We start from the raw sequence: 24,266 nt of genomic DNA, 5'->3' as shown, positions 1-24,266 counted from the left end.
CCCTATGTTCCTGTGGATATCAATATTAGAGTGTTTATCACCTTGAGTTCAGTCAAAATATTGCATGACTTTAATGTAAAGCCTTTATAGTCTTGTATGGTCATGCCATAACTGATTTTATGTAGAACAGGTAGTTCTCATTTCTTAATTAGTTGGTCTGCTCTTTCTCACTCACACTGTGTATAGTATCCACAGTTATTCCTATGTCCGCAGGGACCAGCCTTCCTCCACTTCCAGAGGCCTTCTGGGAAAGGAAGTAGAAAGACTGAATAGGGATATGTGGTACCCAACTTTCATCATTCAGTCAAATAAGACCTGTGAACTTGCAAGACTTAACTTTTCTTCTCAGGACCCACTTCGATATCAGAAAGCAACAGCAATGACTTCTTCAGCTGTTTCAGGAGATTCCTCAGGTAGAACAGAAGCTCCTTCTGTGTGGGCTACTCAACAGATGGTGACACTTTGGTTAAAGGTTTAGGCAAGCTCCATCTTTCATTGTTTCTTTACTTGATGTTTCAAAAGATGTCTGACTCTCATTTTCAAGCACCAAATCTTCATCACCCTCAGGTTTATGTCCATTGCTTAACATCCAGGTTTCACCTGTCCTCTGAGAAAAGCACCTGTCCAGTTTCCTCAAGTTCATTTCCTAGTGAGGTTTTAGAACATTATGTACATATCTGCTGGCCTGTTCACCCCATGCCTCTTATTTTTGTGGGGTTTTTTTCTGACAAGTTCTTTACTTTTTCATTCTTCTCTTCTTCTTACAGATACACTTGGGAAGATTTAAATGAATTAGGCCATGAGATAGTCACAGAAACAGTTAAAGAAGAGCAAGCAGTAAGAAAATCCAGACACACAGCAAAATTCGGTCTTTAATTCTTAGGTGAGGTATCCCACGTCGAGCTCCAGACATAAGAGAGGGAGGGCAGAGAGGAAGAAAAATGCCAATGACCCCAGTGAAACCCCATGGTGGTCGGAACCCCACATCTGGGCAGGAGGATGAATTTTCTTTCCTTTTTTTTTTTTTAAGTTTATTTATTTTGAGGAGGGGGGAGAAAAGCAGATTGAGAGGGAGAGAGAGAATCCCAAGCAGTCTTTGCACTGTCAGTGCAAAGCTCAATGCAGGGCTTGATCTCCGGGACTGTAAGATCATGACCTGAGATGAAATCAGGAGTCAGACGCTTAACCGACTGAGCCGTACAGGCTCCTTAGACTGAATTTTCTTAATACTTGCCAATTTCAAAGTAATATATCAAAATATGAAAAGATAGTAATGGGCTTTTTCTGAGGCTATATTTTACATTTCTGTTAAAATTTTAATTTTCCTCCAGTATAATATCTTTTAAGGTGGGTTAAAAATCTTTCCAGGCATATGGGACCATTTGATTTAGTAGCATACCATCAATATACCAAATTTCTCAGTGAAATGTGTTGGATAGCATCAAGAAAGATTCTGTAACTTCATGTCCTCACCTTCTTAGATGTTATAGAGGTTCTGGTACCATTCCAATGTGTGAAGATCAGGGAGTTCCCCCTACCAACAAGTAATGCTACAGATACTAGCTGGGTGTCCTACAATCCAACTCAACTCTGACACTAGTTAATGGGAGACAGCATCAGATTCCATGGTTAAGGGTTTGTACCTGCAAGATTGCCCCTGTCTCACCCCGAAGTTGCCACCTGAGCCTCTGAGTGGCTATAAATCAAAGGTTCCCATGACCCACTCCTCAGGTTCAATTAATTTGCTAGAGCAGTTTACAGAACTCAGGGAAATATTTTGCTTACAGATCACTGGTTAATTATAAAAGGATATAACTCAGGAACACAGCCAGGTAGAAGAGATGCACAGGGCAAGATACGGAGAAAGGGTGAGAAGCTTCCATGCCCTCTCCAGCCATGCTACTCTCCCCAGTCTCCACATGTTCACCAACCTGGAAGCTCTTTGTCCCCTGTCGTTTTGGGTTCATGGAGGCTTCATTACACAGGCATGATTGATTAAAACATTGGTCATTGGGGATTGAATGCAATCTCCAGCCCCTTCTACTTCCTGGAGGTGGAAGGGTAGGACAGAAAGCTCCAACCCTCTAATCACACAGTTGGCTCCATGGGCCACCAGCCCATCCTGTGGTGAGTTCCCAAAGCCACCCCATTAACATGTTGCTCCTCACTTAGGAAATTTGAAGGAGTTTAGGAGCTCCATGCCACAAAAGGAAATGAACACCAAATATTATATTTGTTATTACAAATCACAATAACACATAATTTAAATCATTTTGAGTCTTTTCAATAAGTTATACTTTTTTTAGTACATGTATTTAAAAGATAACAAAATGATGGGATTTTGAAGAGTATTTTCAAATATACATACCTGGGAAGGAACATTTTTGGGAGGTTCTATACGAATGCTTGGATCCCATTCTCCAGGAGGGAGAACAGTAACCTGATCCAGAAATTCATCGATTCCTGACACCAAGTCATTGCGATCTTTAGCTTTGTAAGCAACATCATGAAATACCTACAGGAGGAAGAGATAAAAATAATAAGTAAAAGATAAAAAGTAATCATAAAATCTTAACGTGTTCAGAGTTTTCATTTCCCAGTTATCTTGCATGTGATTATAACAATTTGAAGAACTAGGCAGCTCTAACTAAAGAAGTTTTTATTTTAAACTATAATAATTTATTCTACCAATGCACACGGATATAGATTTTTCTTAGAGTGCAAGAATGAATGCTGAAACTTCTGAAACAAAAGAAAAAGAGAAAGGAGTATGAAAGGAATCTTATTCAATTAGAATTAAGGATTCAAGCTTGGCAAAGGCTATTTATGTGTTGAAATCAAACTTTCAGAAAGAAGCCCTTGCTTAAAAATAGATCAGATTTCTAGAATATATTGCAAATTTTAGCAATACTTATAACCTGGAACATATAAACTAATTTAAAAGGTTATATTGTTTTAATTTTTAAATAATAATAAAGTTATAAATTAGTGTTTTCTGGATATATAGCATATCATCTATCCAGTGTAACAGACATATTTCCATTCAAAATGAGTTATATTTACACACACACACACACACACACACACGCTGTGGTAGTCATTTATGCTATTGACAGACATCACAGTTCTTTTAGACATAGGGCAAGGTGTCATTCCTTGCCTTCTTTGATAGTGGGATAGGTGTGTCCCATTTAGATGCAGATATGACACTTTCAGATGGCCGTTAGGCCAATAATTATGTAAGTTAACCCATTGCCTTTTGTCGGCTGTAGTGACTGAGAAAAAGCAGGATTACATGGAGCTTCTATGGGCCTGGGGGCCTGAGTGATGATAATCAGATGCTAATTTAGGATAGACATGGGCCATGATAGAAATAAATCCTCATTATTTTAAACCATTGAGATTGTAGGTGGTTATTCCTGCAGTGTAACACGGAGACGAATGAGATACTTAAGTAATGAGTAAAGTAAAAATAAAGATACATGGGAAAATTTAATCTATATTAAACATAATTATAAATATTTCTGATACTTTTTGTACTTTATATAATATGAAACAGAACAGATATTTGAGGCTTGGGATCACTAAATTATTCTTAAGCTGAGCTACATATTACACTGACCACCTTTTCTAAAATCTCCAGGGAAAGTGTGCTTTCAAATATTCTATTCTACTTTTAGACAATTTGTTTTAGTTTCTGGTTTGGTGCTCGATCTAAACTGCTAAAGAAGAGATCATGATTATTTTCAAAGGCTTTTTCTTTACTTTTCACAAAAGATCATTGGTATGATAAACATATAGTCTTGGCTTGGGATAATTTGAAGACACCAAAGGTATATTAATGGTTTAGTTGTATTTCAGTAAAGATAGTTTTTAAAATATTGACAACGCTGATTTCCCTGCCACAAGCCAGAGTGTATAGCTCAGAATCTCTCTCCTTTTCTAAAGAGTTTTATATGACCATCAGACCTGATCTGAACATTTAATAATTGCAAATGTTCTTAATCCCAGCAAGAATTTAGCTACTTTACTCTTCCTCTTCTAGTAGCAACTCTCTTGAAATCTTTCTTGATTTGACCTTTTAATTTAAAAAAATTGATTCAGGGCACCTGGGTGGCTCAGTCGGTTGAGCCTCCGACTTTGGCTCAGGTCATGATCTCATCAGTTTGTGGGTTCGAGCTCCACATTAGGCTCTGTGCTGACAGCTCGGAGTCTGGAGTTTGCTCAGATTCTGTGTCTCCCCCTCTCTCTGTCCCTCCCCTACTCACACTCTGTCTCTCTCTCCTTCAAAAATAAACAAACATTTTTTAATTGCTTCTAGGGATCACATGCTCCTATACCTGCTTTAGATATATGAATTTCCAAATTTATCCAGGACAGCTGATTTCCTATTATCTTAAAACCCCTCAGATACCACAACTTGTTTGATTTTAAATTAAAAACATTCTTTACGGGGCGCCTGGGTGGCTTAGTTGGTTAAGCGAAAGTCCGACTTTCGCTTAGGTCATGATCTCGCGGTTCGTGGGTTCAAGCCCTGCGTCGGGCTCTGTGCTGACTGCCAGCTCGGAGCCTGGAGCCTATTTCTGAGTCTGTATCTCCCTCTCTCTCTGACCCTCTCCAGCTCACGCTGTCTCTCTCTCTCCCTCCTAGAAATAAATAAAAATATTTTTTAAAAAACATTCTTTACTATTGATTTCCTATCACCGATTTCCCCAATAGCTTAATTACTTTAAAGGTCTCTTCTCCCTTCTCTTTGTTTAGCTAACCTTACATTCTGATTTCAACATACATTTGACTTTTTTTTTTTTTTTAATATTTTTATTTATTTCTAGGAGAAGGAGAGAGAGAGACAGCGTGAGCAGGGGAGGGTCAGAGAGAGAGGGAGCCACAGACTCTGAAACAGGCTTCAGGCTCTGAGCTGGCAGTCAGCACAGAGCCCGACGCAGGGCTCAAACCCATGAACCGCGAGGTCATGACCTAAGCGAAAGTCGGACGCTTAACCGACTAAGCCACCAAGGCGCCCCACATCTGACTTTTAAGAGAAGCTTTCCCTGATCCTCTTTCAAATAAGATTAGACATCCTGTTAATACACTCCGAACTCCTTATCCTTTTTTTTTGATAGTTTTCACTGCAATTATATTTATTACAATTAATTGTTAATTATATAATTCATTCTTTAATGCTTATTTTTCCTGCTAAAACATGAGCTCTAAACATTCATTTAATATTTGTCAAACTATTTATATGCTAAGGATACAGCAGTGAATAAAACCAACAAAAATCGGTTATCCATCCCCTCATGGAGCTTATATTCCAATGGGAGGGGAGAGATGAATAAGCAATATAAGGAGTATATATTTTATTGGAAGGTGTAAAGTCCAGTGCAGAAAAATGAGGCAGGAAGAAGAATAAGGGTATGACTAGGGGATGCTGTGATATTAAATAGGGTGATTAAGGAAGACTTCAATGAGATATTTCAGCAAAAACCACGTTATTGGAATCAAGAGCTCTCCAGGCAGAGGGTACAGCCAGTGCAAAGATTCTTGGGTGAGAGCATGCATGTCATACTTGAAAAGTAGGTAAGAGGCTAAATCCTGGGAAGGAATGAGCTAGAAGGAAAGGTCAGAAGGGCAGAAAGTCATCCTGTAGGATTTTGTAGATCATCATAAGCATTTTGCCTTTTACTCTGAATGAGATAAGAAGCTATTAGAGGGCCTTGAGCAGAAGCCTAGCTCAAGCCTAGCTCTGTGTCAACAACAGAATGAAGTATGCAAGGGCAGAGAGCAAGTAGAAGTTCTGTTGCAATAACAGAATAATAAATGGTGGCACGGGCCAGGTGATAGGGGTAAAAACCAGGTGATCGCAGTTCAGAAAGTCAGAAGTAGTAGGATTCTGGACATATTGTGAAAGTAGAGCCAGGAAGATTTACTGATAGATTGGACTTGAGTGTGAAAGAGAAGTCAAGGATGACTTCAGGCTGGGGCACCTGGGTGGCTTAGTCGGTTAAGCGTCCGACTTTCGCTTAGGTCATGATCTCGCAGTTCGTGGGTTCGAGCCCCGCGTTGGGCTCTGTGCTGACTGCCAGCTCGGAGCCTGGAGCCTGTTTCAGAGTCTGTGTCTCCCTCTCTCTCTGACCCTCCCCTGCTTGCGCTGTCTCTCTCTCTCCTAGAAATAAATTAAAATATTAAAAAAAAAAAAAAAAAAGGATGACTTCAGGCTGTTCCATGAGGCCAGTGCCCAAAGCTTTAACTTCTACCACATTATCTCCAATATGTAATAGGCAATAAATATATATTCATCACAGTAAGAACATGAAATATTTACAATTATTGTCATTCCCAGTTTGAAGATGAGAAAACTGAGGCAGAAAGAGTGGAGGTTAACTTGCTCAAGATCACACAGTAAGGAAGTACTCTTTCCTTCTTTCTTCTTTACTTTTTTCCTCCCCCATGCCTCTCTTCCTCTCTTTATTTCTTTCTCTTCTTTCTAAAATATAGGAGAGTGTACACCATCTTTGTAAGGGGATAGAAATGATATAATAAGGAGGGAGAAACTGATAATGTAGGAACCATAATTAAGGAGCAAAGTTCCCATTGATGCAGTGGGTGGGAAGAAGGAAGGATATAGAAAAAGAGGCTGAGGAAAAAGCATCAGTGAATTGGGAAGAAACCTCAGTAAATGTTTGTTTCAAGTCTGCTTTTACTATTTCTGGGCCTTTGTTCTTCTATATTTTTCTTAGAATAAGCTTATCAAGCTCCTTGATAAATCCTGTCGGGATTCTGATTGGAATTGCATTGATTTTTCTTTCACCACCACTGCTTGCCCAAATTGTTGCAATGCCTCTTAAGTGGTCTCTCTGCTTTCTCCTTTGCTCCTCCACAAGCCAAGTGATGCTTTTAAGATGTGAGAAAAATCATATCATATCTTTATTCAAAATCTTTCATTTGCATCCCAACTCAAAGTCCTTATGTGGTCTGCAAATACCCTGCATAGGGGCCCATTGTCTCTTTGACCTCATTGCCTACTGCACTCTCCCTTTCTTCCTCCTGCCCAGCCATGTTGTCCTCTTTGCTGTTCCTCAGATATTCCTGGCATGCTCCTGACTCAAAGCATTTTCCCTTATTTATTCTTTTGTTTGGAAAATAGTCCCTCAAATATCTGAAAAGCTTGTTCCTTCTCCTCTTTTAGGCTCCTGATTTTAACTTGCAATTGTCCCCATCCAATGCCTGTCTTCCTTATTTGGTAGTTTCCTCCATAGCACTTATCACCACATATCATATATTTCACTTTTATGTGTTAGTCTGTCTTTCCAATAGACTATTAGCTTGATGAAAGAAAAGGCCTTGTCTATTTTGTTCACTCATATATCCCCAGCAACTGCAAAAGTGCCTGATAAATAGTTCACATTCAATAAATATTTATTGAATTAATAAAGAACAAAGTGAAGAAGGCATATGACCTAATAGAGACCAAGACTCATTGTAGTAAAGATCCTATAATTTAAGTAGTGATGGGCAGAGGAAATGATGGACTAACCAATAAATGGTACTAAGCCAAGTGATTATATAAAAATGAAATTGGATCTTTACCCATCTCCCATATAAAAATCAATTCAAGTATATTAAAAACTTGTATATGAGAGATAAAGTATAAAACTCATTAAACATAAAAGAATGTATTTAAGCCATAGTTCATATTTCATAGTTATAGTCTCAAAACAAATAATTTTAGTTGTTCTTCATGAAAGAAAAAAACAAAAAGAAAGAACAGGTGTTCAACAATGTCAAATGCCAATAGGAGATCAAGTGACATGAGTACAGAACATGGAATAGTATACTTGGTAAATAAGGACCTTACTGAAAGCAGTTTTAGTACAGTGGTGGTGACAAACATCAGACTGTAACTTATTGAGATGAATGAAGCCAAGATATTGAGAATGAAGTAGACACTACTCCTTCAAAGCTGAGTGAGATTCAGATTCAGTCAACAGTTCTTCAATGGTAGATGCTATGTGAAGCAGTAAGGCATTTCATTTTAAGGATGGAGAAAACCTGGACATGTATTTAATATGTATTTCTTAAATAGCTACTATATTTGGGCTTGGTCTCTGATTGGACAGAAAGTCAGTATTGATTTAAAATCTGGGTAAGAGAAAAAATTGTTGGCTCAAAAACCAAGAACAAGAAAAATGATGTCATTCTTAGTAATTTTTTGTTTTTGTTTTTCCTTTCATCATCATAAAACTACGTTTTAAATATATGTTAATATATTGATTTTATTATCATTTTAAAATAAATTTCATAAATACAGATTTTTAAAAATTCTCAGTATTCGGTGCCTGGGTGGCTCAGTCAGTTAAGCGTCTGACTTCGGCTCAGGTCATGATCTCACAATTCGTGGGTTCGAGCCCCGCATTAGGCTCTGTGCTGACAGCTAGCTCAGAGCCTGGAGCCTATCTTCAGATTCTGTATTTCCCTTTCTCTCTGACCCTCCCCTAGCTCACACATCTCTCTCTTTCTCTCTCTCTCAAATAAAACATTAAAAAAATTTTAATTCTCAGTTTTAATTTTTATTTTGATAAATATCAGTGTGCTATTTATATAAACAAAAGCTCTTTGGTGTGCTTAATAATGTTTAAGAATGGAAAGGGATTAATACAATGGTAGTAGTGCCAATAAGTAAAATCATATGATTTATCTTTAGTAATGCTTAACAAAAAGGAACAAAATAGATTACTGAATTGATTCGAGATCAGGTATTGTTAGCACATTCAGTCGTTAACTCATTAAAAATATTATTAAACCCTGACTGAGGACCAGACATTATGCTAAGTCTAAAGATACAAAAGGAAAAGACAGACTACGTACAAGAAGTTTCCAGTATGGAGAGGAGAAAAACAAACCATGAACAAAACACTTCTTTGAGCACATGACAAAATCATGTCTCATCAGGGCACAAAAATGAATAGTAAATGGAAACTTCTGTCACAGAATTTATAGTTTGATATTGTAATCTGATTCACCAGTTCCTTAACAAACTTTATGAATCAACATACTAAATTTTGTTCTTAATGAGTGTAATTATCCATTGACTTCAAAGCAATTAGATAAGTAGAACAACTTATCTACCCATGTTTTGAACAAAAAAATTCTTTCTCTTGTAAAAGAGGAAACATTTAAACATTTTTTGATATTCAATTAATGTGCTATTATAATTAACATGCCCTTTATAATTACTCTCTTGTCTTCTATAGTAACTTCCTGGCTGAGTTTCTGCTTCTCTATTCCACTGCTGAGAGAGTTACAAATTGCCCTAGAAGATGGAGGTGAAGACTGGAATTTTGCTGTCACAAGACAAGAAATGCCAGGAGCCACCAGAAGCTGGAGAGACAAGGAAATATTCTCCCCTAGAGCCTTCAGAGAGAGTGTGGCCCTTCTAATGCCTTGACTTCACACTTCTAGCTCCTCAAAATGTGAGAAAATAAATTATTTCTGTCTTAATCACCTGGCTGGTGGTAATTTTTTATGGCAACCATAGGAAACAAATATATTCATTAAGATGATTTTCAAACTGATGAAAAACATGTTTTCTTCTAGCTTTTGGTCTCCTATGTGTAAATATCCATAACAGATCCATACAAAATCATAAAACATAACTTGGACATAAGTAATAGAATTTATATCAAACCCCAAAGTTCAAATTTTCAGATTTCATAAGCCTAAGGAAAAATTATATAAGAATACTAACTTGTTTTTTTTTTTTTAATTTTCAATCCAAAGCTATGTATTTCAATAAATACATTAAATTCTTTAGGTGAGATTCTAGAAAATGTATAACTTGTTTATTATTTACTACTGAATTTTGAATGGATGGCCCTTCTGTGGTCTTTTGTACCTGGTCTTCTTTAACAACAAAAAACAATAAATAATAGATTTCCATAAGGTGTTGGAGATACAAGAAACCAGTTATATGTTAGTACTTATGTTCTTATTTTTATGATCATACATTTTGGAGACATATACCTCTTTGAGAAGCTGCTAAAAGCATTTTCCAGCCCAAAAAAAGTACATACAAAATTTGTGTGCTGTATAATAGAGATCACAGCCCCCTTGAAATCCATCTGTAGCTCCTCTAATGGTTCAAAGACTCTCAGGTTAAGAGCATTCAGCCAAAACTGTAAAGAGAGTTGATAGTTGTCGCATAGCTTTTGGTGTCATATATACTATTCAGATACACTGCCATTGTTTTTTCTTGAAGTCCTAGAATTATTTTGCCCAAAACAAGATTTGTAATGATATCAACAATGGCACTCATTTTAGCAGGACATACACTATAAGGGGAATATTAAGAAATACCTTTTAAATGTCACTAAATAAAGAATTTTCTCTAGAGTATGAGATTTTAAGGCATATTCGCATGTGTGAATTTATTATCCCTTTCAAACAAATTTTTCCAAAGGAAATTTTATACTTGAAACATAGAGGAAGAGGGATTTAATAGAGAGAAATCTGATTCACAACAAATAGTCATGAATACAGGAACTCCAAAAGTTAAGTGTACCTAGTGGGGAAAATGTTCCCAACGAACTTGAATAAATACCTCATCTGTCATTAGGGTTGCAATTGATCTGCCAATCTCATGGTACTGTTGACCCTTTCCCAGGGGTCCCAGAAGAATGAACAAAAATCTGTAATTAAGAAGAAAAAAAACAAAAAAGTTTCAAGGTAGAAATATAAAAAATAACTTTAGTAGTTACAGAATCACTCAGCTCAAAGGACTAATTTAAGATGGAGAATTTGATGTAAAACACTTGACATAGTTTTTCCCAGTTTATTATTGTTAGGAAACATTTTATGATGATTGACTCTTATGCTTAAGATCCCTGAGCAATGGGAATCCATGGTTATTTTGATCTCAGGATTTTCCCATATAGTTACCCTTAGAGCCTACATGATATTGAGAATTTTAAGGATTCTATAATCGTTAGAGGAGGAAGGTGAGAAAAGTAAAATATGATTAAATTTTCTGAATTATAATGAAGAGAACTCACTAATTTGCAAATTGTAGAATGGAGTAAAGAGGAAAAAGGTAACAATAGTATAAACAAAGAACACGGTCAAAAAACAGTAGGTCTATGTACAATTCACATTAAATAAAAAATTACTGTCAGGAATCAAAGATAAATTAGGCAGAAGAAACAGGGAGTTAATGATCTGTTAATTCCAATTATGGAGGAATAAAAATACTAGCTACATTGTGATAGTTCATCTAAATTATACTGAAAGTCTAGCAAACTCATCACAACTGGAATTTTTGAAGAAATCAATACATGCTCTAGCTTTGGAGGACTGGTTATTGCCTTGTCTCTGAAAAAGGTCAATGCTGCAGGGAAATTGCGAAAAATTTTAAATGCCCTATATTCTGCAACATTCAGTGGTATTAGTTTGTTAAATGGTTTATGTTCTTATGTGTGAAGACTAATAGCTTTATAAGGTATACAGAACCAGATACTACACTCCTACCTTTCATTTAATTATAAACTTTAGAGACTGTACATGTTTTTACATGAAGCATGTATTACACAGTCTTAGAGAGTCTGACATTAATTGTTTGTATTAGTTTTAACCTGAACCCAAGTCAATTTCTACTATACAGAAATGTCTACTGCACATTTAAAAGAGGGCCAGCTTAATGTGGTGTCAGATGCTTTATCAACTATAATACTTCTAAGAAATTTTATAACTTATGTACATCTTGCTGTTTTTCAAGTTTCTACTTGGGCTATTTATAAAGTCCTAAAAAATTATTTTTTGACATTTTTACTATGTGTGCTATTATATTCATGGTGTGCCCTTTTGTCCTCCTAAGAAAGAATAATTAGGAACCTTGAACAGCTTTCTTTATTCTACTTGTCTAACTAATCTTCTTCCATTTTTCACCTTCACAAACTAAATAGTCTAGTCTTTTTAATCTCTCCCTTACACAGTGGCTCTACTGTGCCCCTAATTTTTCCTCCATTGTTCTCTACACATATTTTGCTATGTCAGTATGAAATGAGGTCACCTAAACCTTGACAGTTTTCAAAGTGAGAGTATATAACCCCATTAAGGCTTTTCTCTACTCCTGGGAATTTTTCTTTTCTCTCCTTTGAAATACAGGAACTATCATTGTCATAAATAGCCATCATTGACGCAGAATTTCATCAGACACTTTCCTAAATGGTGGAACAAGAATGCACTGCTTGGAGGACTGAAAAGGAACTTTAAACTACTAAAATAATACTTCTACAATTAGTAAGTCTGACATCTTACATCTGAAGTCCAAATTCCCAGCAACTCTGAATAGATTGCAAGTTGTATATAGAAAAAATGCAGTCTAATCAGTCAGATGCCACTTTAATGTGCTCCAGTCATCTTCCCTCTTTTTAATGAAAGTCGGCATGTATCGGAAGTCTCGATAGCCATCCAACAGCATGAATAGATACTTCTTCCTGCAACCTGAATGGTAACCAGCTTCCTGCCTCCAATCTGTTCCTGTCACAGATTTGGGGATGGGTTTTTGATCACCAGATCCCTCTTCCCTCTGCTGAGCTCTTATGAAATGAGGCCTCTCCTGGGCAAACTAGTCCACGTTTTTGGAATATCTTCTCCATAATCAAAGCACAGAGTGATATAATATGCTATGTTTTTAGTCAAGGTCAAAGGTCCATGGAAGAAACATGTTATACAAACCTAGAACCTGAACTTTTCATCATTTTTAAAGTAGCTGAGGCATTCAGTGTTTGGAAGTGGAGGCATACTAACAGCATCTGGAACAGCTGCATCAATCAGAGGGCACCAGTCATGGGGAGAATGGCGCCCTCCCTAAGTATGTTTTGCGATGTGAATGCAAGTGGAGCAAATGGCTGTCTATATATAGGAATCCCATTTAATGGAGGGAAAAGGGAAGAAAACAAGGCCCCTGAATGAATTGCTAGGAACCTAACATGCTGAAGTCAGTATTTTTTTTTTCACAATTTTGCCCATGGGCATATATTTTATCTATAAAATTTAGAGGTGAATTATAAACAGTGTAACTCAGTTTGTATTAACTCTAAGTTGTTAGTTTCTATGTATAGCTGAATGAAAAGTATGTTTAGGTAATCAAATTAAATTTGTACTTTTGGTTTGAATTCAACCACAGTACCATGATGCTACCACCAAGGATTCTTCAGACTCTATGTATGGGAAACATAACACGCCTGGGATGGACAGAGACAGTACATTAGAGCAGGGCCTCTCATAATGATGACACTAGCATGTATTTGAAAAGCCTACTCATTCAATCATAGGCTATGAAACTTTTACCTTTTCGAGTCTGACCACACTCATATACAGGATCCCTCTTTAGACCAAAATCCATCTTTAGCCACAATGCAATCTTTGAGGAAAGCCCAACACTTCATCCTTTTTAGCAACATTGCAAGAAAGGATTTGTATGGTGATAGAGACCAGGGTATTCAGAGATGAGGAGCATGCCTAACAGAAAACACTGGACTTTGAGAAAAGGAGGAGAGGACAGAATAATTTTTAAAGTATGTCCCTCCTCTTCCACAAACAAGAAGGAACAATTTTGTGCATTACACATTCATTTCTAGAAGAACTTCCAAAGGAAATTATATTTACTCCCGGTTTTCCTGTTTTGGTTTTGGGCATTTTTTTATTTTACTAAAAAAATTTACTAAGAAAAATGCAAAAGATGCTCTTATACTTTTTACCTGGTTGGAATTGGGACTTCAGCCAGCCCTTGAAGCAATACGGCAGGAGACAACCTTACAAACGCAACCACAGTTCGATCCAAGAACTCCAATTCCCCAACTAAGATGTTTGAAGCTTCAGCACCTGGAGGAATCTTTTTCATAAAATGCAGATCAACCTGAGAGCATCACAGAGTAAAATAAGATAAACCAACATTTGCTAAGTCATATCCCAGCAGTGTTTCATATGTGGTAACCCATCAATAAATATAAGTGAAATAAATATAACTTATAGAAATAGCATGTAAATTAAGTTTTAAAATAGTTAAACATCTCATTTGCCCTTTAAAAATAATAATTTTTTCTTGTGCATTTTTTGAAGTTCTCATATATAAGCTGAATACTCTAGTTTCTCTTTGCAATGTTTTTAAAAGAAACTTCTTCAGCATCAGCAATCTTGAAATTTTCAGGGAGAAAAGCATATGTGATCAATTAGATGAATATATTTTAATCATTTAATTAATATTTGCGGGGAGGCTTAAATATTTTTATATTACATTAACGTAATTTTGTGCACAAAATATTTCAATTAATTAATACTCAAAATATGCTTATTTCAAAGAAATATAATGCTCAAAATATGCTTATTTCAAAAGAAATATAATCATGTTTCTCCTTACAATTTATGATTTTAGTCTTCATCTTTCTTCCAGTTTTTCTGTATCCTTCATATTCTATACTTGGCTTGACAATACTTCAATTTTAATTTCTCATCAGAAATTAGGATTTAAATATAGCAAAGTAAAGAAAAATACTGTATTAACATTTGAAGTTGCTGAATAGGCATAGTTGAATTTCTGATATGAGATGTCTGTGTTTGAAATGAATGCACACAAAACAAAAGCAACCGTTTACAAGAAGATATGCTTAAAAGGCGAAGGCTGAAAAATGATTGTAAAATAGTGTTAAAAGTAAATATCAATTTTTAATGCACAGGGCCTCAGTGAAAACTAAGCAATGACTTTAAAGTCAGTTTCACAGGCCTATTTCTTATTTCTAATTCATTTGAGTTGCTTTTTATGGATACCTTTCTATAGGGAGAGTAAAAGTTTATCTGCTACAGTAACTGGTTATGCTCTCATGCGAATGAAATGAGGGCCCAAGATCACAGTCTGAATAGGTGCAAGAGAGAAAAGAGCTCTGGCAAATACAGGTGAGGCTAAGATAGTTTTCTTTTGAAAACCTAATGATTTTAAAAGATTTTTTCCAAGAAGTTTACAATTTATAAAGTTAAATTTTGGGTGGGGACCTTAGGAAGTCCATAGCCAGATTGCAGTGACTACATTTAATATGTTGCTTTCAGAAATCAAGACCTCAGCGTAACTATTTGGAAGGTTTATAACTACTTAATTTTTCTGTAAGATATGGGTGTCATAAAACAGAAATCCTATTATGTGACATCCACATTTTATCACAAGGATTAAACATAAAAACAATCTTCAGTACTCTACTAAAAATAGTAAATAGAACCAATGTTCTATTTTAAAGAAAAAGAAAAATAACTTAACAGAGCAAAACTGCCTATAAAAATTATGACAAGTATTATAAATTCCAAAATTTTCAAACTACAAATATACTTCCAAATATAAATCTGTAAACTCATAAAACATACATTGGGATATCATATGGTAAATATTTTCCTTTTACAAAGTATTTATTTATCTTAATAATGGAAGGTTAAATTTCATGGGAACTATTATCATATTTTTGTATTTATTTGTCTAGCTAGAAGAAATGCACACATTGAAAATGCTTTGAATTAGTAATGCTTTACAATTTTATGATAATGCATACATTTTGAAGAAGAGAATAAAATGCACTATTAGCCCTGTGAGGAAAATATAGTATATCTTCATCTTTATAAGTCTTTTAGAGCCTAACATGTAAACAACTAAGTTTTTTTTCTCCCAATGGAAATAACAATTACACAATGTTAATATTCTGGAACAAAATTTAAAATGAGAAAATAGCTTTTTAAGAAAATCTATAATTGATAAATATGAATTGTATTGATAATACCTGTCATAACTTTAATGAGAAATTTAAATTCCACCCAAAAACTTTCTATAAACTCATTTATTGTTTGGCAAATGCCATAGGCTTAACTACTGAAGTCCGTGCCTCAGACTGGTGGTAATCATACAAATAAAATGCCTTAAGATCCACTTTAATTAAATTAAGGAGTACATAGTGTGCTAAAATAGTCTAATTTTACAAAAGGAAATATATGGCCCTAGCATTTAAATTATTTTTGTATTACATAATACCTAATATGTCGTTGATTTATATCTTTTATTTAGAAAAAAACATTAAAATATACAGAATTTAATTTGAGGTTTAGCAAATTTAGCTTTTGATTGAAAATGTAATAAGTTATAGTTAAATAATATATATCTGGAGTAGCCATTTTATTATACTGAATACATTCTATTATTCTTAGAGTAGTCATATATTTAGGGGTAAGAGATTATATAACACATTATCTAATTATATTATTACATTATACAATTATATATTATATTGCTCCTAGATGAGCCCTATATTTTTGTATTTGTGCTAATATACTATTCATAAGAACCTTAGTTGGCAATCAAACTACCTTTTAATATAACAATTGTCTCTAAGACAATCCTCAAGTGGAATCAAACACTTGGAATGAACACAAAGAAACTCTAGGCTTTTCTTGTTCTCTGAATAGGACCTTGAAGAAATCAAGCTATACTCTCATGAATATGGATTTACACTCAGGCTTCTGGGCTCTCTAGACCTTTCTGCTAAGCTAACAAGGGAAAGATGCTTTATTCTGGACATTTTGTACCTGAGCTGTGGGTGAGAAAGAGATATATCTCCAGGGAACAAGGTTAGACAGAAGATCATGGTGGAATAAAAGAAGTGTCTGGACAAGTCGCATGCTGAGATGGCAAGGAAATGCTGATGGGACTTCAGGGAGAAAGCTTAAGTCTTAAGGCCATTATAGAAAGCACAAGAAAATTAATAGGGATTCTCTGGGGAAGAAATGGTGTTGTGACACTAACCAGCCAGTGATCTTGAGCAGCTCTCTTACTCTCTCACTTTCTAAATGAGAAGATTTCTAAGGTTCTCTGCTGTTCAAGGATTTAATAATCTAACTCACTGTAAAATGTTTCACATAGTAAAGATAGATGCAGAGGAAAGTTCTCTCTACATAGAAAATAATATGAAGTCCCCTTTGGGTCATTTGAAATAAAAGAAACACCTCCAACATCTGAGAAATACTAAAATAGGCATCTTCTCCATGTCAGTTTAAAAAACAAAGAGATATGGAACATTTTCACACATCTGTTTTTTAAAAACATTATGGGAAGTAAAAATCTGATAACTCCTATTATATTCAAAAACATTCCTTAATAAATTTAATGAGCTTATTATCCATTGAAGGGTTAAAAATATATAGATTGATGGGCGCCTAGTGGCTTAGTTGGTTAAGTATCTGAATTCAGCTCAGGTCATGATCTTTCAGTTCATGGGTTCGAGCCCTGCATCTGGCTCTGTGCTGTCCACACAGAGCCTCGAGCCTGCTTTGGATTCTGTGTCTACCTCTCTCTCTGCACCTCCCCTGCTCACGCTCTGTCTCTATCTCTCTCTCAAAAGTAAACATCCCCCCAAAATTTTTTTAATGTAAATGGAATGTACTAAGATATAGAATCAAGTCACATGTCCTTAACATCTCAAAATTCTACTGGGATTTAGAATCTACACACTAAAGCTTAAATATTTATATAGACACAGTAACCTGGAGACTAGCCGAGCTTTAACAAACTCACTACCAAACTAAAGTCATGAGAGTTAAAAAAAAAACAAAAAACAAAAAAAAACAAGAAAAACAACAACCTTAACTCATGTACCTGTCAAATCTGGCACAAAAATGTATTTCCATAAGGGTGTATCACATGTGTTTTTCCTCAACCCTATCACTTTGTCCTCCCCAGTTATATGGTAAGAAGTATTACTTGGGAAAAAGTTCCAGAACTTAAGGCTTAAATTATATTAAATCTCATAGGATTCATTCAACAAATACATCCCAAGCACTGTTCAAGGTATTAGACATCCAGGGGAAAACAAAACATATTATATTCTGGTTTAGTATTTATTTTTGATACTATATCCACTAATACTAACAAGAACAATAATAACAATAATAATAGCCACTTTTTACTGAACATCTACTATATGCTCAGCACTCTGCCAGGCTCTCTGTATATATTAGCTCATTTAATCTTTACAACAAAATTATGAATAGGTATTATTATTCTTATTTTACAAATAAGAAAGCTGAAGTTCAGAGTACTTCTCCAAGATCAGATCACTTATAAATGCTAGAGTTCATGAACTGATGTTCTTTCTCAAAAGCTATGTTCTTTCCAGTGCACCATGATCTGCACAAAACACTGAGGAATGTAGATGGTTGGCACTGAGGATAGGGCTATAAAAATTTCACTCTCCTGTTAAAAGAAGAAATGGGCCAGAGATTGCAAATGCAACAAGGAAGAAAAGGGTTAAAGGAAAGAATATATATTTTTTCTCTCTTCTGTAGTTCTAATTGCTTTGGGGGACCTGAAGATAAGACTACTGTCTCCAGTTCACAGTATTCATTTGCTTTCAGATGTGATAAAGCATTGGTGAAGTCTGCAAAGATAGGTCAGAGAACTAAAAGCAAAATGATATGGAGACATAAAATTTAGTGTCAAGGGATTATATCCTTTAAACAAGTTAAAAGGTAGTTTATTTGAAAGGATTTATCATTGTTTTTGAGAATGTTAAGTATGCCCTTGTTATACTGTTAGCGCCTACATAAATAGGTAAGCAACTTTTTATGTCACTGCTTTTAAGATATTGTTTCAAATGAGGAATTTCAGAAATTAAATGTATGGCAGTTTCTGACAATTTTATTCCAACTTGCAGATGAATGAAGATGTGATGCTTTCAAAAGATGTGTTTTCTGGAGCGGCAAATGGAATACATTTGAACTGGCTTAATATTTGAATCACATGCCTCCGTATGGTGAAATGAGCTTTGAACCACTGGAGAAACAGAGCCCGAATGTGCCCTCACCTCTCTCTCTTGCTGGTGTGGAGGTCCTTTTTCATGCCTTTGTTTCATCCCACAGGGACTAGTATGTCCCTTTTGTTGGCCTCCCAGTCCCTGCACGCATAATTAACAGACTTAAGCTGGAACACCGTCCTCACACAGAGACTCCGCCAGGCACCAGAGGGAGAACATGCACATGACTAGACCTAGGCCACTTAGGCATTGGCAGAGGCATTCTGAAACAGCAACAAGGAGCTGATGGCCATTCATCTTCAGAAGCTTGATGCAGGCAACTTCCTCTGCTCTGCCTCCCTTTCCCACCTCCTCCCACTGTTGAAGTGAATGCCAGGGCTAAGCATTTGGGGGAGGGGGCGGGAAGAAATCACTCTGGGTTAGGATCGTTTCAGCCACTCAGATAGAGAATTGTTGACTGTCATTATTTTTCAATAGGGTGACTCCTTTCTCCTGTTCAAGTGTTAGTTTGCTATGGCCTACAATAGAACATTTACAATGTCAGGAATTTGCAGACCAAAATCACATGGATTCTATTTTCTTAGAATACATTCAAGTAAATGATTTCATTTGAATTGTCTCTACTTAGATGTATCCCTCAACAGAGTCAGTTCTTGCCACGTTTGCATTCAAAATTCTGTTCAGTCTTACTATATTCTAGTGTTTCCCTACACTAATGCCTTGCTATAGTACAACGATGAAGCTTTATATAATGTTTTTCCACAGAGGAAAAGATTTTGATAAACAATAACCAGCAAATGTTTTCAACAATAAACTTCTGTGATACTGTCTGTGAAGTCCAGTTATCCTTTTTTCTACAGGAGATACATTATACCAAGTGGCTGAAACCTGAATACTGCACATAAAACTTACACATTTGGTTTTGTGAATAAGCAAAATGTTACGTGTGAACTTAAATGCTAACATCATCTATTACAAGATCAAGCTTTGTCTAAGAAACCAAAAACAGTACATGCAGAAAGTCAACACCTCTTAAAATGGGTAGTAATGTCTAGTAATAATTCAGCAACTTACTTAAATGAGAGAGAAAAGCTTACCTTGCTAAAGTCAACAGTGCTGTTCTCTCTGCTCACATCATTTTTATTTTCAACACAGGCTGGAGCAGACTGAGGAGAAACAACCTGACCTGCTAAAAGAAATTGTTATTACAGAATACAAACAATTACTTACAGAATTCTAGACAGATTGAGTGAAAAATGAATGTAGGCTAACAGAGGTTTCTTAATGAGTTTATGAGGTAAGCATGAAAAGTCAATATAAATAGATCAATATCAATCCAAATTCTCTTATTTATCAGTTACAGATAGAAATGGGAGAATTCAGTCAAGAAAAAGAAAGCCAGTTCTTAGATTAAAACTCTGTTACCAAAAGTTATTCTCTATGTAGAATATCATCTACAAAATACTTAAGTCTAATCATGATTTGGAAACATCACTGATTTCTAAATTTCATCCAAAAATTAATGAGAAGTATATATGACATATATATACATGACAAGATAGAGGTCGATTATGATTTAAGCTCAATCTGAAGAATTTTAACTGTAAAGATTTTTTTAAAGGGCAAATATCTTAAAGGAACACAGCTTGTTTATAACTTCTAGTGCATCTAAAAAATGAGAATATTTGAATATAACTTTTAGAGATTTTTATATGAGAGGTCCAGTTAGAAATACCTTTTACTTACACAGTACTAACACTTTGAATATGATTTTATCCTTGTTACTATGCAATTATATAAGCATACTGATATTGATCTGCTTGAGAAAAAAATCAATAACCTTGTATTGCATTAGTTTCCCATTAACACTAACCAGCAACTTCATTACTTTGTAGTCTTTTCCCATTAGGAAGATTATGACATAGGTTAAATGGACAGTAGAGGTGGGGATGGGACAATGCGTAATTAAATTCCATTGTTCACTAAATGTGAAACATCTTTTTCAATCACAACTTATCTGAAATCTGCCCATACTCTGCAAATAATAAAAATTAACAAACTCTGCTTAATTTCACTTGTATCTCTCTTCTTCTTCCCTAATCTCTCCCCATCTTCACTTGTTACTTTTGCTGTGAAATGAGTAATGACAACCCAGGTTTGAAGCCTTGACCATATTTATGACCATAACAAACTGACTCCAAATTACTGCGCTAATTCTCCTCAGGCTTAGGAGTACTCTCTCCTCTCGCCCACCTCTGGATCTACCTAAATTACAATTTTATTCAAAGTTCACCTTTACTCTCATCTTCTCCACTTACTAGAGTCTGTGCTTAACTGAACTTCTCTAAACTCCCAGTATATATACAAATAGAACCTTTTCTTTAAATTCTCTCCTGAAATCCCACTTATTCTTTGTTACCTAGAAATTACCTAGTTTGACTTCAAATACTAGTAATTTATTTTCAGATATTACTATAATTTTGTTTTGGGAACTGTTAAGGCTCTCAGGCAGTGGTCATTTATTAGTAGGTACAATTTTTTTTATGTTTTAAAATCATTATTTTGCCAGAAAGTAATGGACTTAAGATTCTTCCAAACTTAAACATTTCTCTGCTTTTGCTAAACAAAGTAAAATAATACATTTGGTGAAGATTTTAAAAATGAATTTTTAAAGTAAATTTACCTCGGATCATGTGTGCACATTCTGATTATATCATATTTCAAGAAAAATGGAAACTTCAGAGAAATGACAGACTGAAGCTGCATCAATTATTTTCGTTCTCCCATTTCTAACTGCCGTGTGCAGCTATGACTGTGAACTTTTCATTAGCAGACATTTCATTTATCATTCTCAAAATAATAACTGTAATCTTAAAAATCCTTTTACATAATGCATTTGTGCAACTAACAGATGTCTTCAATCACCAGTTTCACATCATTTCTCCATATTTTCATGAATTAGAACATTAGATGTATTTAAACCTAAATTTACTGAATGTTCTATAAAATTGAGTGGTGAAATTCAAGGCATGCAAAAATTACATAAACATATTTCAGCTTTTTTGTGATAATTAATTTTATTTGGTTTAAAACTACATAGAGGGACAATTATTTAATTTAATCAGTAAATACATACAAAAAAGAGTCAACCCAATTCAAAGTTACCAACTTCAAAGAGGTTTTATGGGATAGACGGTGTGCTGTAACTTAATACCTGAATAAACTGGATAGCCTATGTTTTCACATATATACTTTAAAAGCAGAATATTTTATAAATTACCTCCAGCTCATGTGATATCTTTTAAACATTGGCACTAGTATTTCCTCTCGAAAATATTAACATTTTGAGATTCAAAGTTCTATTCTTGAACTTGTTCTATAGAACAAGAGCTATTCTTGTTCTAAGGTAATGAAAATTTTATAAAATATTATCTCAAAAAGGTGGTAATCAGGAAGAGATTTGAGTTCTATTTCTATGAATATTTGAAGTGATATGGATAATGACCTAGTGGACCGTATTTAATTAGCAGAAAACATAGTAGATGATGATAGGAAATTTCTTCAAGTTCTAGATTCTAGAGAAGTACACAGAATGTATGCTGATACAGGAAAAAGGCATAGAAACTACTAGCCTATGATATAGAAACATAAACCACAAATTTGATATATTTTATATTCCAGAGGTAATAGTTAAATAATAGTAAATATTAGTAATAAATATATTTATTCACATCATCAGTCCTACAAAGTTTAAAGAGAACTACAAATTTTATTTCTTCATTTGTATGTTAATTTGTTAAAATGAAATAATATAGACATTGAATATGTTTATCTTCAAGGCAGCATCTGAAAACTTGGCAGGATGCAAAAAAAAAAGTATAGATATTGTTATTTAAAAATTCAAATGAGGAGTTTGTTTTGGGTTATTTTGAAACAATAGAAGCCTTGAAGGGACTTAAATTTTTGTTATATATCTAGATCTCTCTGCATACTTCAATATATATAAAACTAAAATCATGAATAATAATCTATTGGATGACCAAAAATTAAATTAAAATAAAATTTATAACTATAGTCTTTATCTTTGTAACAATGATCTCTTTAGTTAATTCAAACAATTACTGACTTTTAGAAGAAGGGGAGGACTTGGATTTCAACACAACTTTTATTAACTTAAATACTATTACATAGGAAAAATCAGAGGTTTTGAAAGGGCATTCCTTATTTTCTCTCTGATGTTTAAAACAATAGTCATTCACAGAATGACAATTTACAAGTGGAGGATTGTATCTTCAACCAAAAGTGAATATGTTTACTAAAAAATAAAGAATTTGCCAGAATGTTTTTACCTCCAGGACAAAATGGTATAAAGTTAGGATTAGCACTCACATATATGTGTGGAAGCTTTATGAATGCTAATTTTTATGACACTTTTTCTAATCACATGCCACAATGCTTGTGAACATGCACGTTTTTGTCTATTTCTTAATATTACCTTCAATTTGCCCACTGATCACTATTCACACTAATGTATCCTGTAAATAAGTGTCATTGCCATATTTAATCACATGTTATTATAATATCTAAATAATTTTGAGCCATGAAGATGACTATTTTTTAAAAAGAGACATTTATTGACTCATAACCTAATTATATCTAGAGTAAATTATCCAAAAATTTATGAAGAGTGGACATCATTAGTATTGACTAGGAAATGGTCTTGACTATATCAATATAAACATGTAAGAAACCTAAATTCATGCTATATATGTTTATTTTTCTAGCCTTTGAAATTTAATTAGTTCACCGTTTTAATCAAAATTCTAATATTTATCATACATCTTATTAATTAAAGTGTATAGTGTATAGTATATAGTATTAATTTTAGCAACTGCTTGAATTGATTTTCTTTTGAGTCATGAGTTCAGTTTTTCCTCTGGACTTCCATGAGGGAGCATATATCAGGCAGATAACAAGTTATTATAAACCATGTATTTTTCCAAGGAAAATTATAAAAGATGTGGGACAAGCATAGGAGAAAACAGTAGTTCAAGTAACTACTAATTAGAAAACGAAAGCTCTTCCTTTCTACCTGTTACTTCATAAATTTTTCATTACATCCATTGTGAGACTGGCATAGTCATTTCCTCTTCACAAAGTTATAGGGAAGGAACATGAGATTATGTTAAAAGTACCATTTTTTTTTAACTTCAAGTAATGTTAGTATCATTAAAGTATATCATAATGGAAACACGACTGTAAAATACAGCCTCAAAATATCTGTTAAGTATTATATTAATTCATTTAATCCCTTGCCTACAGTTTTCTTCCTCTTTAAATAAACTATGTATGTAATTACTGTCAAACAGCAACTTTTACATTTCTACTTGGCCAAATTCAAATTAAGAGGAGAATAATACATTGCACAAG

The 24,266-nt window shown here is 34.5% G+C and overlaps 1 protein-coding gene and 1 pseudogene across 1 annotated transcript in view; both read right to left on the bottom strand.

Annotated features, from left to right (window-relative positions):
- SLC4A10 (solute carrier family 4 member 10) overlaps window positions 1-24,266 on the bottom strand; it is a 207,188-nt gene that overhangs the window by 89,971 nt on the left and 92,951 nt on the right. The window contains exons 7-11 of the mRNA XM_039253448.1: window positions 19,934-20,025; window positions 18,888-18,977; window positions 13,758-13,915; window positions 10,601-10,688; window positions 2,369-2,515 (exon numbers count right to left, since the gene is read on the bottom strand). Coding sequence (XP_039109379.1) covers window positions 2,369-2,515; window positions 10,601-10,688; window positions 13,758-13,915; window positions 18,888-18,977; window positions 19,934-20,025 — 575 coding nt within the window. The remainder of the gene's footprint in view (window positions 1-2,368; window positions 2,516-10,600; window positions 10,689-13,757; window positions 13,916-18,887; window positions 18,978-19,933; window positions 20,026-24,266) is intronic.
- LOC120246108 lies at window positions 149-987 on the bottom strand (annotated as a pseudogene).

This window comes from Hyaena hyaena, unplaced genomic scaffold (assembly GCF_003009895.1).
Source record: "Hyaena hyaena isolate Hyena2069 unplaced genomic scaffold, ASM300989v1 scaffold_450, whole genome shotgun sequence".
Taxonomy (NCBI): Eukaryota; Metazoa; Chordata; class Mammalia; order Carnivora; family Hyaenidae; genus Hyaena; species Hyaena hyaena.
Note: the sequence above shows the minus strand (reverse complement) of the source record. Positions and strands in the feature narration are given on the sequence as shown.